At 33.4% G+C, this 17,624-nt stretch overlaps 1 protein-coding gene across 1 annotated transcript in view; it reads left to right on the forward strand.

Annotated features, from left to right (window-relative positions):
- Positions 1 to 17,624, forward strand: part of Trhde (thyrotropin releasing hormone degrading enzyme) — a 367,467-nt gene that overhangs the window by 205,122 nt on the left and 144,721 nt on the right. The window contains exon 6 of the mRNA XM_047548697.1: positions 3,167 to 3,304. Coding sequence (XP_047404653.1) covers positions 3,167 to 3,304 — 138 coding nt within the window. The remainder of the gene's footprint in view (positions 1 to 3,166; positions 3,305 to 17,624) is intronic.

Raw genomic sequence — 17,624 nt, forward strand, 5'->3', positions numbered from 1 at the left:
AAGGCACTAATTAAAAAAAAAACACTGTAAATAAATACCAGAAAGATCTATAGAGTAGAGGAAAGGGGGCAGGGGGAGGGAGAAGGGAAGGGAAAGGGAAAGTATTGGGGACTGAATTAGAGCAAATTATATTCTATGCTTGTACAATTCTGTTAAAATGAACCCTAATATCATGTATAACTAAAGGGAATTAACAAAAAATGAAAACGTGGAGTAAAATAAAACACTAGTTGTTGAATATTCACCATAAATATATTATTCCCTGAATACACACACACACACACACACACACACACACACACACACAACACACACACACACCATACCACACACCAAACTTCAAAGTTCCTTCAAGGGTCAGATCAAATTCTTCCTCTTCCAATAAACTGTCCATAAATAATTCTATTTTATAGTATTGTGTTTCTCAAAAATCCCTTTAGCACTTCTAGTCTCTGTGAGTAAACTATTATTTAATTCTCTGTGGCCAACTATTTTGTTTTATCTCTTCTCTAACATTAGAGCTAGGATTTCTTTCCCTTCATTTTTAGACTCTTAAAGTTTCTTGTAAACATTAGGCAATTAATCAATACTTGGTAGTTTTTGTGGTGCTTGATCTTGTTGAGGATGAGGTTTGTAACCCAGGACTGATAAGCTAAGATCATCTCTTATTTTATAACAAAGCAGAATTTTATAAAAAATTAGTACCTTTCCTCCTGAAAGCTCTTTGTAGTTCTGTTCAATTGGGCTTGCCTCTGGCTAGAATTTTCTTTTTTTCCTCCTCATATTAAGTATTTTCTCTTCTGTGCTTTGTAAGTGCTTCCAGTCCTTTCTTCCCACCAAACTTTTCACGCATGTTAACCTTTTTCTCCATTATGCAATACCATTTTTCCCCAGCAAGGCAGAAAATGGATCTTTTACTAGTAGGGTTAATGACTTAACCCTACTAAATTTAAAATTTGTTGAAATTCTATTAACTAGGCAAAGGTTTGTTTTATCCAGAAGCATGAAACAATATTTCATATATAATTTGTATCTCCTTAAACAAGAAAGTTTCCTCTTTGAAATTTAGTTTAAGATTTCATCTTTAACATCACATAACCATTTATTTTATACCACTTAAAACTCATATCCATAGCAAACCAAAGATATGCTTATTAAGTTTTAATATTGATCAACATGTATTTATTGTTGCTAATTATTAAAAATTAAGATTCAAATAAATCATCATTCTACATTAATTTTTATATGTGTAGTTTTGGATTAGAAATTTGAATGATGTGGAGCAGGTAATCACTATTTGAAAAGCTAAATATTATTTTATCTTCAGAATGGAATCACATCTTCAATGGTACTTATTAGAAATCAAAGTATTCATTGGTCAAGTTGAAGTATAATTACATGTTTCATGATCTTTCCACTAATTCTAATAAGAAATAGTTTCAAGGCATATTTTAAAATGGAATGAGTAACTGGATTGGATAACCACTTAGAAATAACATTTATATTTTCATTTTGGAATTGTTACATGTTTTTATCTTGTTTTCCAAGCCCAGGCTATTTGTATAAGATCTTAATGCTGCTTTTTAGTGGGCTTAAAATAGATATTGTACATATCAATCATGGTAATTTTAAAAATTTAAATCATTGGGTTCAATTCTTCTTTCATTAATTTGTCTTGAGTTAGGAAATAATTTGAGAAGAAATACACACATGCCTTGTCTTGTTTGTCACTTAACTCAGACTAAGCTTGATCTTGTCATCTGTGGTCTCATGGAGTCTGGAGCAGCCCTGTGGGACTCAGAATATGATTTGGTTCAGTCATTGTAAAATCTGTGAAGGGGCATAGACTATTGCTGAGAAACTCTTAGAACAAAAAGAAGACTGAAAAAATCAGATATATGGGCCATAGAAGATTAAAAATCTGGTCTCAGAAAATAAGCCTTACAGAATAGAGTTGTATGGCTAATTAAATTATTATTGAACATATTAAGTCACTGAGCAAGTAAAGATGAACAAAAATGTTTCTTTTAAACCAGACTAACTGTCCTTTCCTTAACCTATTCATTCTCTGCTTCCATTTCTTTAAGTTCAGGATTGGTGTACTCTCAGCTTGAAATTACAACTCACTCCTAAATAACATGCTGTTTATCTGCTATCTCAAAACTAGGAGGCTTCAGGAGTAAGTTCAGAATTAGGTAGAGCAATTTAAGCACTGGAGTCTTTAATCTCTGTAATGATACTCCTCAGGTCCCAACTGTCTAGGGGCTATTTAGACCTTGTTATCTCCTGCAACTTCTTTTTTCTTTCCCTCTTCCATCAATGAAGGCAGGAAGCCAGGAAGACTAATAGTTGCCAGCATATTTATTAACAAAATGCAAGCTGTTTCTTTAAAGCCAACTTTCTTAAAACAAAAACAACAAAGAGGTATCTTCTCTTTATAGTTTATTTCTAACACAACAAATCTGATTTTATTAAAGCAAATACTAATGTGTCAAGTTGCAGAGAATAGAAATCTTATGATTTTGTCTGTTTTCAATACTTTATCATAATGGATTATTGATACTTATTGATTTCTACTTTATGTTCAGCATTCTGAATTCAATACACATTCACAGGTATTATAATTTGGTGCCAATAGTGCCTTTTATCTTGTGGTCTCCTGAATTTCTTTTAGAGAACAATGTGTGTGTGGTGGGAGGGAGTAGCAGGTAAGAGAATGAGCTGTTTGTTCTAATGGGACTAGAAATAAATGATCCAAATGGCAAAATGTATTCTTATATTGAACTTACGTAAGAAGATTATTTATGGCTGGAATTATAATTTTGACCCAGTAGAATGCACAAAGAAGCCTGCATCATATCATATTCATAGGTGTGCACTTTCCAAATTTGCCTTAACCACTGGTAAATTCTGATCCACTGTTTCTGTCTATTAAGGGCATATCATAGTCCATTGATTTTGTTTCATGTTATGCTCAAATCAACCACCTTTGTTTTAAGGTACCTTAAGGCAGTGTTTTATTTACTGAGTTCTTTTTAGATTTGAGTCTTACCATGTAAGACTGATGAGCATCATCAATTAAACGACACACTCTGTTCATGTTGTCTTGCACAGTCTGTCATAATCATGAATCACCTATGATATTATTCCATCTACTGTATTTCAGGAAAAACAGAGGTTTCTGACAGATGTTCTGCATGAAGTGATGCTGCTTGATGGTTTGGCCAGTTCCCATCCTGTATCCCAGGAAGTGCTGCGGGCAACAGATATTGACAGGGTGTTTGACTGGATCGCATATAAAAAGGTGGGAATAGATAAGATCCAAGTGCCAATTGGATATTTTATTAGTGGGCTAGCCAAACTACTTCATGCTAGATATGTTATATTTTTTCTTCTTCTTTGCAGAGAGAAATGGACTGTGATTTAGTAAATGCAGAGTCTCTAGGGTTCATGTCACTTTATGAGTTAGGGCTTTACTTTATAAATAAGGAAACTGGAGATGACTGTTTGCCAAATAATGCACAGAAAGATTGGTAGTATTAATGCATAAATGTTTGGAGATTCAATATGAAATTGCTATACAAATGGCTTTATGTAAATGTCAGTTTTTATTACTATTAATAAGAGAATTGACCTTTTAGTGACAAATTATTGTTCATCAGTGCCCCTTAAATACTTATTTATTTTGATTGGGTGATGCAAATGGATATAGGCAATGCCATGACACATGCATTTCATACATATTACTTAAGAGATATTTTGGGAATTAAGCATGATTCCTAAATAATATTGTGTAATAAATGAAATTTTAAAGTCTAGATTTAAAATGTCTAAAATGAATTTTAGACCTTGACTAGATGTAAAATTAAGGTACTCTATATTTTTCCCATTGTTACTTTGATTAGAATTTTTCCTCATATCTCTATCCCTTGTATTCTAATTTTAACATGAGGATGTGCATCTCTCACTAGCTACTTAATAGTTAAAATACAGCTGAATTCTGCTGTCATCTTTAGTGTAGATTGCATTTATTGAAATTTATAATGTACTTTTTATTGATTCAATAATGTTTTAAGGTTTTGAAAAACATTACTATTTTTTTTCTATAAAATATATTTGCATTTGATAACTAGAGGTAAAACAATAATTCACACAAGTCCTTAGTATGGTAATTTGGATATTTGGTTTTGTACTCTGGTAAGGACTATCTCAATGATTATTTATTAGCAATATAGGCTATAATATGTAGCTTACAAATTGTGTTATGCTAGAAAATGTCCTTTTAAGTCATGGATCATTGCATTAGCTCAAAGAGGATATTTTTCATGTCTTATAAACATAAGTGTAAGTGTAGGGCCTATATGTGTGTGTGTGTGTATATATATTTAAATATAAAATATATGTTTAAAATATATATAACATAGACTAAAATAATAAAATAATATAAAATATAAATGTATATATTTAAAATATGAGAATAATTTTGGGCTAGGTTTTGTTGTATGCACATTCAGTTCATACAGCCATAGTGATTCTTTAACTATAATACAGAAAATAATTATTAAGATATTTGATATTAATTTAGAGACATATCTGTAGTTATTTTCCCCTACTCTCAATTCTAAAAGACTTTTAGTAAAATACATTTTACTTTAGCATGAGTAAAATCAGGAAAATATTGTTTTGATTACATGTGTTATGAATGTACTCTTAATATATTTTAGATTCCATAAATTTCAGGATTGTTGAATTTATTGAAACAGTAGTACTGAAAATACAGTGGTTATTATTTCCCCATCTTTGCATTTTGGTGCAAAGGCTTGCCAGTTTGCAAATATGAAAATAAGCAAACTATGTCACAGTGCTCAGAACCACTATAATAATGGACTCTCTATATCCTTATGCTTTAAATATCACTGGAAATATAGTTTTTAGTGTATGTTATCAAGTGATGGTAGAATTCACCCATTTTCAATTAAGACTTCTTAATAAAAAAATTCTTTTCCTAAATAGCTATGTCAGAATCCAATTCAAACAAAATAAACTGCATAGGTTAAAAGATACAATAAGCTATTTTCAGACATATGTTCAGAGAAAGTATCACCACAATCAAGTTAGAAACATGTCTAGCACTATGAAATGTCTTTCTCATGTCCTTTTTAATCCTTCTTCCTCTTTTAATCTTTTTTATATAATTTTCTTGAACTTCCATATAAATGAAGTCATAAAATATTTACTCTTTCTTATTTGCCTATTTTCACTCAGTATGATTATTTCAAGATATGTACATGTTGTGGAATATATAGGTATAAAACATTTTGTTTATTCACTTAGACATTTGGATTGTTCCAGTTTTTGGCTATTACATATGTTATTTCTGTGAACATTTGTGTATAAGTGCCTATATGTGCCTTTGCTTTTATTAACCGTGGATAAATACTTACAAGTGGAATATGCAGATCACATGATGGTATGCTTAATATTTTAAGACACACTGAACTGTTTTCCAAGGTAGTTTTAAAACTTTACTATTATACATTCCAGCCAAAAATGTATTACAGTCCAGTTTCTCCATATCCTCTCCTATAGCAACTGGGTATAATTGAGTCTTTCAATTTTAGATGCTCTAATGTTATCTCATTGGGGTTGGAATTGTATTTATAATGATAAATCTATTTATTTTTTATTTGAGTATAGTAAAGGATCAGTTCAAATCCTTTTAAAAAGAACTTATTTTGTATTGAGTTTTGACTATTCTTTATATATTCTGAGTACATGTCCTATATCATCTATATGATTTTCAAACATTTTTTTCTCAATTTGTAGGCTTTCTTTTATTTTTATAATGATGTCTTTCTAGAAGTAAAAGGTTTTAGCTCTTTTATTTAAATTTTTTTTTTAGTTGTCAGTAGACCTTTATGTTATGTATTTATATGCAGTGCTGAGAATCGAATCCAGGGCCTCTCACATGCTAAGCAAGTGCTCCACCACTGGGCCATAACCCCAGCCCAAGCTTTTAGTTTTCATGAACTCCTGTACCATGATTTTTAATTGGTGGTCTAACTCATCATTATACAACTCAAAGCCATGAAGATTTTTCTTTTCTTTTTCTTCTCCTCTAAGTTTTATTGTATGAGGTTTACTTTTAGTCTGTGATCAATTTTGAGTTAATATTGCATTGCTGTGAGATTTGGATCAGTTTGGTATTTTCTTTCTCTTCTTTCTGCATAGTTTTTCAAAAGTTAACCCTTGAAATATATTCTTTCCTCACTGAATTGCCTTTGTATTCTTGTTGAGAATCAATGAATTGTAGGTGTGTGAGTTTATTTCTGGACTATTTATTCTGTTCTATCGATATATTTGTTTATGTGGGTTCCAATATCACACAGTCTTGATTACTGTAACTTTATACTGAATTATGAAATAAGGTAATGTTGGTCTTCTAATTTTTTTCTTTTTATCTTTCTTTTAAAGTTATTCAGTTATTTTTTGGTCTTCAGCATTTTTACATGGAATGAATCTATCAATTTCTAAAGAAATCACACTGAAATTGCAGTGATTGCATTGTATTTATAAAACAATTTAGTGGAAATGACATTTTTTTCTCTCTTCTTCTCCTCCTCCTCCTCCTCCTCCTTCTCTTTTCTTTCTTCTTTCTTCTTCTTTTTTTGGGTACCAGGAATTGAACCCGGAGGTACTTAACCATTGAGTCACATCCTCAACCCTTTTTATTTTGAGACAGGGCCTCACTAAGTTGCTTAGAGCCTTGCTAAGTTGCTGAGGCTGGTTTTGAGCTAGCAATCCTTCTGCCTTATCCTCCTGAACTACTGGGATTACAGGTGTGTGCCACTGTGCCTGGCAGACCTGACATCTTAACAGTACTGAATTGCTCATGAAGAGCATTTACTTCATTCCTTTAGATCCTCTATTTTCTTTCAGCAATGTAGTTTTCCATGATTATATATATATAAATATATATATGATTTGTTCCTCAGTATTTCGCAGTTTTAACCTATTTCATGTAGCATTGTTTTAAATTCCTGTTTCTGATTTTTCACTGCAGTACCTAGGAATAATTCATTTTTTGTACTTATCTAATAAATGTTAAAGTGATGGGAGTAGATATCCTGTACTTTAACAGGTATGATGTCACTAAGCTTTTATAAATTTATTTTATCTGGTTGAAAATGTTATAGTGTATTACTACATTGTTAAGAATCTTAATCAGAGATGAATGTTGATTTAATCAGAATGATTTTTGCATCTATCGAGATGGCTATATATGTGTGTGTGTACATATATGTATATTTGTTGGTATGTTTTTTTTTTTAGTTTGTTAACATGGTGAATTATACTGATTGATTTTTGAATGTTAGACCATTCATGCATCGTGGAGACAAATACCATTTAGCCATGAAGTATTATTCATTTTATAAATTTTTGGAATCCATTTGCTAAAATATATTTAGTAGTTTTCATTAGTGTGCATAAGGAATACTGGTGTGTAGTTTTCCTTCTTATAAAGTATTTCACTTTTTTTATCCCTTTAATGTTAACATCATAGAATAGGAACTTATTATGTCTTTTTCAGTTTTCAGAATTTATGTAAAACTTGTATCTCTTTAAAAATGTTTGGTAGAATTTAACAGTACATTTAACGTAGACCAGGAATTTCCTTCATGAAAGTCATTTTAACTAATAATTCAAATTCATTAGTATGTAGTAGGTCTTTCAGATTATTATTACTGTTGTTATTATTATTTCAGTTTATTTTGTGTACTGGGGATTGACCCAGGGGCTCGCATTTGCTAGGTAAGTGCTCCAACACTGAGCTACATCCCCAGCCCCTAATTTATTCTTCACCCATTTCATTTCAGTTGTTAAATTTATTGACATAAAACTGTACATGTTATATTCCCTTGTTATTTCTTTAATAATCATACAGTCCTTAATGATGTAATCTCTTTCATTCTAACCATTTGTAGTTTTGTGTCTTATCCCTTTTTTTCCCTGATTTATCTAGCTAGAAGTTTATAAATATTATTGATCTTCTCAAAGAGCATCTTTTTGTGTCATTGATTTTTCTCTCTTGTTTTCTATTTCATAGATTTCCCCTCTAATAATTATTTCCTTTTTCTATATACTTTGAGTTTAACTTGTTCTTTTTTTTTTTTTTTTTTTTCTAATTTCTTAAGGTATAAGCTGAGGTCATTAATGTGAGTTGTTTTTTTTTTTTTTTTTTCTATTCTTGTTCATGGATTTATTCTATAAATTTTCTCCTAAATTTACTGCTTAGGGAATCCTTGAAAGTGTAATATATTGAGTTTCATTTTAATTCATTCAAGATACTTTAATTTCCAATTTAATGTTTTCATTTGTCCCATGGGTTATTCTTAGTGTATTATTCACTTTCCAAACTAAATATTTTTTAGAGAAGTTTCTAGTATTTGTTTCATGGTCAGTGAATGTATGAATTGAATATTAGGTTTGTTTTATGGCCCAGAAATTGGTATATGATATACGGTAGTATGCACTTCAAAGGAGCCATGTATTCTAACTGGTATTGGTTGGAGTGTTCTATAAATGCCAATTAGGCCAAGTCAGTTATGGAGTTGTTCAAGTCTTCCATACCCTTGTTGATTTTCTATCTGCTGTTCATCATGGGTTCTTGATGAGTATTCATTGTTTGGATTTATTCCCTTCATAGTACAAAATCAAACATCTGAAGATGTAGAGAGAAATAGTGGTTCATTTGCCTGCTAATATATTCAAAAGTTAATCTTGAAGTATGATTGGAAAAATAAAGATTAGAACATTTAAACTGAAATCTCAAGGGCTTTATATTGACAATGTCAATATTGGATCTCGATGTACACTCAGCGTCTTAGTCTAGTTCTGAAATTTGACTTCACTCAGACTCTTCCTATCAGAAAGCTACTGTGTGGGTAATATGCACTGATAAATTTAACTTATAGGTTGTGGGATGGGTCCACTATGTCACCCTGGGGTGTATGAGAAATAATATAGTTGATTGTGTGGCCACAAACAATGATGGTTAACATTTATTGAATGTTCACTCTGTGCTAGATACTGTGCCAAAATTTTTTATTTATTATTATTTTTCTTATATGGAGCCATATTATCACAGTTTCACTCTAAAGATAAGCATATTGAGTCATGGTCAGTCCAGGTGTATGTTTCTCTGGAAATCAGGTTGTAGAGCCAACATTCTTAATCACTACTATATTTGATCAAAATGCTTGGCTGGAACATCTGTTTCAAAATCATTTGATAAGCCTCTGCTCATTTTCTAGGCACTGTCTACTAAGTGCTAGGGATCTGATGATAAGGCATGAAGGAGAGACAGCATATAAATACACAAATGCAGTGACACATAAGTATTTACAAGCAATATTTCCTTTTTAAATGTAGAAACTTAACTTAGGATCTTAAGCAAAAAAATTAACTTGTTGACTAACTGATAAGTATGAGGTTCAGTATTAACTTTTAGGAATGATCCAGATATGCATTTTTATAATATCACCAGAAATCTACCTTTCATCGATTTTGTTTTTTAGGTACAGGGTCTCACACTAATTTAGGCTAATAGGGTCTTCAATCTTGTGATCCCAAGAAGCTCAGGGAAAAACTAAATGGCCTCCTTCTCAGCAGAGCTATTGGTTCCCCCAAAGGGACATGATTTGTTTCAATTAGGTAATAGATTTCTACTGGCCTCTTCCTATGTACATGGTGACAAAGTATTCTGACTGGCCAAGACTGGGTCCTGAGCTCATCTTCTGTTGTAGGACAGTCAGTCAGAAAACCATTCTGTAGAGGAGGCTCAGAAAAGGCATGCAATAGTGATTAAATGAAACATCAAAGTAGTCATGGAAGTGTAAGGGCTCAGGTAGTAGGCTGGCTGGGAGGATGGGAAGATAAGCCAGGTAAGAACTCAGAAGACTTTTTCCTTCATACTATGTAGTTTGCATTTTGTCCAACAGCTCAAGAAGAACCAAAGAGGATTTTAAAACAGAGAAATAAAAATTGGAATATATTTAGAGGTGTAGTGGAGATGTTATTAGTATGATAGATCTGGAAAATTCAGAGGAGATTTAGAGTCCAGAGTGGTAAAATGTAGAACATTTATCTACACTTTTGTGCTTTCCTCACTGAAGATCTCTTACTAGTCAACATTAACCTCTGTCGATAGTCAACCTCTAGTTGCATCTATGTTTTGTTAGGTTCATTTCTTTTAATTGTTCCCTTAACAATTATCCTAATTATTTCCACTCCTGTTTTTATTATTCTTTCTGAATAGTAATTTTATTACACTTTTAATAACATTTTTATAGTGTATAACAAGGGAACACATTAGAGAGAAATAAAGGTTAGAAATCAATAGATCAGATACTGATTTTTATGCATTCAAATTTAAGAATTGAACATTTTTGAAGAAATACTAAGTGATGTTCATTGTTGATAGTCCTAAGGCATATTAAAAAGGGAAAAAAACCTCTTAAAATTACATACATAGTTTCAGGATGGGCAGAGAAAAATCTGAGAACTACTTTACTTAAAAAGTTAGATCTGATAAAGTAATTAACTTGTTTTCTATTTGAATAGTTGATTGAAAATAAGGATGCTTTTATCCTAAAAGTGCAATAGAAACAGGAAAATACTGTCCACAGACAGGAAGGAATGGAAAAGATGAATTGAGACAGTCTCTTTGCTCTAAAAGCACACGGGGAAATAAGAATCAATGGCCCAATGACCTGGATGATGAAAGTGAGTGAATGCTCATTAAATTTGCATATGGTGCCAGGGTGGAGAGGGTAGCTCCAAGCTCCAAGAGAGAGCACATTTCAAAATGGCTTCTGCATTTTAAAGAGGATCCTTTAAAAATGAGAACACTTTTCAGCAATTCTTATATCAACCTTGATACATTTTGGAGACCAAACAACATTACGTAGCATCAAAGGAAAGATGTGGCAAATAGGGGAAAATTCACAATGGTCATGGTGAGCACACAATTTTTTAAAAAAAGGAGGTGGTGAGGGAAGTTCAACTTGCAATGTTCTGCCAATATATTCTACCCTTACAGTTAATCTTTGTAAGGCCAACAGATAAATATGTAAAATTTCTATCATCTTTAGGAAAAAGACCAGCCATCCATTTGCATCTATCATCCTTGTGTTACTAGACTTCCAATCCACAGCATCACTTGCCAGGCCCTGGGTAATTCATGGAGAGACCGCATACTCACTCTGTATTCAGGACACCTTATTGCTGTGGGGAAAAAATGATTATGCCTTCCTTCAAAAATGTAACCTAATAGTAGACATAAAACATATCAAATTAAAATAGTAATTATACTAATTATAACCATAACTGTAAATCATGTATATAATTTAACAAGCAATTACTATGGTCAAGGCATTTTATAAAATGCTTTACAGATATTACCCATTTATTCCTATTGGAGGACTTGAAATGTCAGCATTTTTAACCCATTTTACTTAGGAGCAAACTGAGACTTAGGTAGTTAAGTGACTGCTACAGAGTCAGATATCTAGGAAGTGGACAAGACAGAATTTGATGTCAAATCTGTCTATGTCCAAATTCTGGGCTTTACTTAGAAAACCTTTCACACACAAATATGTCTGAAGGTAAATAATGATATGAATTATCTCAGTTGATGGCAATTCCAACTTCTCAGGCTACCTTTGATCCTCTTATTCTGTTGGTTGGGAATTCTTATCTCTGTTGCCAAAATATTTCCAGAATCTGACCTCTTCTCTCCACCATCATGGTTATTCCCCAAATTGGAATCACTAGGTACTGCTGCCAGAGTGTCCTGACAGTTCTCTCTGCCTGTGATTTTGTTTTCCTGAAGTTTATGTTTAATGAGGCTCACAGAGTCATCTTTTTAAAAGCCAGTGAGGTTGTGCCACTCCTTGGCTGGAAACTCTACAACTGCTCACCAAAATAAGAATGAATATTAAAGTCTTTACAGTGACTAACCAGGCCTCCCTGATCTCTGCTTACGCTGGAGCCCTAGAGACCTCTGACATTCTGTCCCTCACCCCTCTGAACTCATTACTTTGTCCTCCCTGCTGGTGTTCCTGCCCCGCCAGCTCCTTTGTTTTCCCTGAACTCTACTAAACTCCTTTCTTCATCAGGGCCTTTGACCTGGCTGTTCCCCCTGTATGAAATGGTCCCACTCCAAATGGTATCATAGGTCTAACTTAGTCTCCTGGAAACCTTTATTTAAATGTCATCTTCTTAAAGAGACTATCCAAAATGAAACACTCCCTCACCCTTTCCTCACTCTTTTATTCTGATCCACTGACTATTTTGTGCCTCAGCACTGATTGCCTTCTCGCGTATTATATAATTATCCGACATGTTTCCTCTAGTGTTGGCATCCCACTTTTGTCATTTGAGGTGAGCTTCATAAACAGTGGGATCTGTGCCTAGATTTTTCACTGATGCATTTACAGTATCTGCCTGTATATAGTACTCAGTATTTGTTAAGTAGAATTAAAGCAAACATTAGCAGAAACAATATGAGCAAAACATGATGGTGTTTCAGAGGGAAAGATCCCATTGGTGTCTAGGAATTAGGAAAAGAGCTGGTACTTGAAAGAGCATTAGGAGTTTGAGATGTACTTCCATGTGAATTCCAGAGGGGAGGGAAGATTTTGTTCCCAAGCATTGTGTGTTCTATTACAGGTGGTCTGACACCCAGGGCCTCAAGGGACCCTTCTGTCAGCGCAGCTCTTCTGCTGTGTCTTTACCCTCCTGCCCCAGGTGCAGCCAGCCTCCTGTTCTGCAAGTCTTCCCAGCTCTTAGTCTTGTAAGCTGGTCCTTCCTCTCAGACTTTGTTTTCTCTGCTCATGGTCAACTACATACATACAACTGAGTGAAGGAATTCAATCACTATTTTGTCCTCATTTGTGCATACTTTACAGTATCTGAGATAGATAGAAAGATAGATAGAAAGATAGATAGATAGATGGATAGATAGATAGATAGATAAACTATAGCACTTGTGATCATTTCTGTAAAATTGTTAGAGTTTTAGTCAGGTAGATTAATGGCAATAAGGTTTAATAATAGTACTGATTGTTCTTTAAGGGTCTGTTTTGCAATTGAATATCAACTTATTATCTCCTTTAACATTCCATTCCTATGAAGTATATGATATGATCATCAATTTACATAAGAATAAACAGAGGACCAGGGAGTTTAATGATGTGTTCAGGATCCTGGGTGTCAGAGCTGGGATTCACATCTCATTGTTTCCAATCACACTCTGTCCACTCTGCCAGGATATTTGTCTATTATGCCATTGTTTAAGTAGGAAATATGATTGGACTTATAATCTTCTGACACATATACCAAGGAAGGAATTTTCTACGAATATAAAAACTGCCATATTTCAAAATAAGTATCATATTGTCAGGTAAATAAAAATGGAGGTTATAAAATCTGGCAAGTAATAATCACTGGTTAGAATCATCTCATTGAAAAAGCATGAACAAACTCAGGAGACTGAGAAAAATTAAGCAAAGGAGAGAGGGAGGGAGAGAGAGAGAGAGAGAAAGAGAGAGAGAGAGAGAGAGAGAGAGAGAGAGAGAGAGAGAGAGAGAGAGAGAGAGAGAAAGAGAGGAGGAAGAAGAGCAAGAGATTGATTTTTAAACAGTTGGAGATAAAACCCACCAAAAAGGGCTAAAGAACTTATATATGTTCACCTAGGAGGACAGAGGGATAAGAGGTGACTTAATAATTGACTCTAATATATAAATGGTCATTATAAGCCTGCTCACCATTTCTCTGTCAACATCAAGGTTAAAGTAAGATAAATGACTTCAAATTACAGTTAATGTTAAAAAGAACTTCTTGACATTAAAGGTAATTAAACATTTCAATATGAACTGAGATTATAAAACCTTCATTCTTTGATATTATTTTAAAAAAATAGAAAATCTCCCAAAGGAGCAAATTAATTTGGGGGAATACCCTCCAATTCCTCCTGAATCTTGACTTCATGGTACATGGTAGTCACATGGCAGAATTCACTAGAAATTAAGTTTACATTCACATATTTATGTTTTTATCATTCAGTTTGTTCTTTGGCTATGAATATAAGAGTGTGAATGGTAAAAGAAGCACACTACTTGCTTTTTAGATAAAATTGGGTAATTTAAAGATGATTCCCATCTGTCTCTGAGGGACCTACTCATTATCTGTGAAAAAATCCTTAAAAAATTTCCACATAAAACAACTTTTGTTACCAGTGAGCATTGTTTTTGCCTTTGGATTTAAATCATTATTATGCTGGACTAGAGATGATTTTGAGACATTATGTTCAAAAAAAGTCTTTGTCCTCATAAAGAGAATGTACATGGTGGGAGGAGATAATTTTATTGACTTTTTTGTGATAAATGCCTTTACCACTTACTGGTAAATTATTAATTTGTGCATTTTGCTGATGGAGCAATATTTCTTTGGCACATATTGGATTCATCACCCTTTGAATGCTTTCTTTTTATTTTATTTTTATACAAACCTCATTACTAAATATTTTAAAACAGCTTTCTTTCTGATATTTGTACTTCTCCCCAGCAGGTGTTCCTCTTTGATTTAGCATTTGCATGATGAAACTGAAGGAAAAATTCCTTTCATTTGATGAAAATAGGTGGCAGGATACTCAATAGTGTAAGGAATGGATTCTTTCCCTTCAAAAAAACTCTTGTTACCTCTTCTTGCCCCTCTTTGTGACACATTGTTTTGTCGTTAAAAAAAAGGTTTAGATAGCTGCTTTTGATTTCTTCCCTTGTGTATAGTTTCTGTTCTACTTGCTGAAATGAATAAGAAGGGGCAATGTTGGTCTTGACTTTATTCTTCTGCTCTTTCTGTGCTGCCTTTGTGAAAGCTGAAGTGGTGATCGCAGGGTATGAGTTTCTACTCATACCCAGGGAATGAAGGGGTGGGAGAGAGAAACACTGGGGAATGAAGTCGACCAAATTATGCTATGTGCATGTATGAATATACACAAGGCATTCCAATTTTATATGTACTTATAATGCACCAACTGAAAATAAATTTTAAAAAAGAAGCTTAAGGGCCAGAGCTGTGTAACTTTGAGCTTGCAGAGCTTGACGGTGAGCTTCCGCTTCTGCAACTTGCTGAAATGCCTTCATAGCTGCAGCCCTTTTAGTTTTCACTTCTGCAGAAAGCACAATTCTAATGACTTTTGCAAAGGTTCACCTGTGCTATACTTAATCAGTGCCATGATTAAAAATAAGTTACCATTTGAATTAGTGTAAATGGGAGTATACACAGAGAATTTCATTTCTGTATTGTGCTCACCTTGCACCTCTGTGTGACTGATTGCATTGGGCGAGGAGGCACTTACATTGCAACCCAGGAAGGAACGGGCTTCAATGAGCAGTAGAAGGCTGTTTAGTCAGGAGGCTGTAGGTCTCAAGTTGTTCTACATAGAACATTCAGAGAAGAATCACAGTTGAAGACAAGCACCCAGAAGAGGTAGGAATCAGCCAATGTATATCCCCGGCACACAATCACAAAAGGGAGATAGGAATGTTTTGAACAGATTTTCCAAAATGATGGAAATCTTCAGTTTTTAGGAAAGGGCAAGGAAAGTTTAGGGATAAATTAAGATAAACAAGCAAGACAACTGGAACTAAGGGTTGATATGTTGATAAGTGGGAAGTATAAGGAAGGAAAAGGAGGACAGGGGTAAAACTTTTTTGCAAAACAACATTTGGAGAAAATTCAGAATAAAGATATTTGCAATATAAGCAGCTTATATAGTTTTAACAATGGAATAGATTGGAAGAGGTTGAACTGAATTAAGTTTTCCTGTAAAACAATTGTGAATTGGTCATGTTTTAGCATCTGGTGGGTGATTTTAATTGGCATAACTGCATTCCCATTTTCAATCAGCCACACATATTATATTGATATAATTCTACATAAACATTTTCAAAAGCCCTATGTGCTTACCAGTATTACTTCTAAAGTTCAAAGGGTTACCCCTCCCCAATTATTTTACCCTTAGGAGCTCCTTTTATTACTGTTTTTATGTGGTTCCAAAGATTGTCTATTTCTATTATTAATTGTATTTATAAAGTATTGAATGATTCACCTTTTTATTAACCAAAAACATGTCTTAATCAAAGTTTCTACTTCAAGCAGGTCAAACTACATAATTGCACAATGCAGATACAATTCAAGGCAAACAACAACAAAAAACACTTTCTGTTTGGCTCAAACAGCTTTTTTGAGGGTAAATATGCCATTTTCTTTAAAATGATGAGGATATTTCTTGGACACACTTTCAAAGATATTTTCATGGATTCTTCCAAGGGAGACTAAGTGCCATTTGATGACCTACTGAGAAAATTATCTAGACTACATCTTTTCTACATCTGTAACCATTCATGCTATTGCAGATTTCCTGGCAGTACTGAAACCCAGTTGTTGGTGTTTTTACTTTTAAAAATAGAGCGTCTTTCAGTTTTGTTTTTTTTTTTTAGTTGCCTTTATATCAGTATTAGAAGGCTTGACTGTGATTCTGTATAGCATATTCTCACCTTTAAAAACCAGAGATTAAAAGACAAAAACACTTGAAACTGCCTTTTGTCTTAAGGGCATTTTCCCAAGCAGGAGAATTTGAGCAGTGTTCAGTGTTCCAGAGATAGGAAAAGAAGACAAAGCTGAAGGTGAGAAGTTTAATGGGAAGCCCTCCCATAAAACCTGTACCTTCAAGAGCTGCACCTTAGCACTTACATGGGCTAGAAAGTAGCCTACCTTTGTTCTCAGGGGATGATGAAGAAACTGCCTGTTCCAAGCTTTTGCAGCAAGTGAAGAGCCAGAAAAAATTTCCCCTCAAAATTTGCAACTACAAGGAACCCTCGACTGGCACTGGATCTCAGAAGAAAGCTACTTTGGTACACTGTAAGCCTCAAGCCAAATTTAATTTAAAATGGTCGTCCTGGACTAGAGGTGCCTTGAGACACCAGCTAGAAACAAAAACAAATCCTTTCCAGAAAAACCCACCTCCATATCACATCTCAAAAGATTTCCACTGATAAACACCAAGGAAAAAGAGCAATCTACCACCAAAACTCACCAATCACACAAGGAAATAAGTTTGTGTGAAGATGTTAAAAGAAAAACAATTAATTTTATCATGTACTACAGATTTCTTTTATCCAGTTTCATTTGAATTGAAATGTTTGAAGAAAGAGCCTTGACATTTTGATTTTACTTTTTTTCCTATAAAAATTGTTTACTTTTAAATACTTGCTGTTGCTAAAAAAAAAAAAAAGAAAGAAAGAAAAACAAGAGCAGAATCAATCATGGATGTGATTAAGATATTGGATGTTTTATATAGAGAAAGTATAGAATAATATATTAGTAAGTTGAGGAAAGAAGAAGAGGTTTTAAAATACAAGTAACATGTAAGCAGATCTAAAGAACAACTAATCAGGGTTCCTAGAAATGAAAATGTAACAGCTACATTTAAAATATGGCAAATATAATACATGGATTTATCACAGATTTAAAAATAGCTAAAGACGGACACGGACACA

The sequence above is a fragment of the Sciurus carolinensis genome, chromosome 4 (genome assembly GCF_902686445.1).
Source record: "Sciurus carolinensis chromosome 4, mSciCar1.2, whole genome shotgun sequence".
Classification (NCBI taxonomy): Eukaryota; Metazoa; Chordata; class Mammalia; order Rodentia; family Sciuridae; genus Sciurus; species Sciurus carolinensis.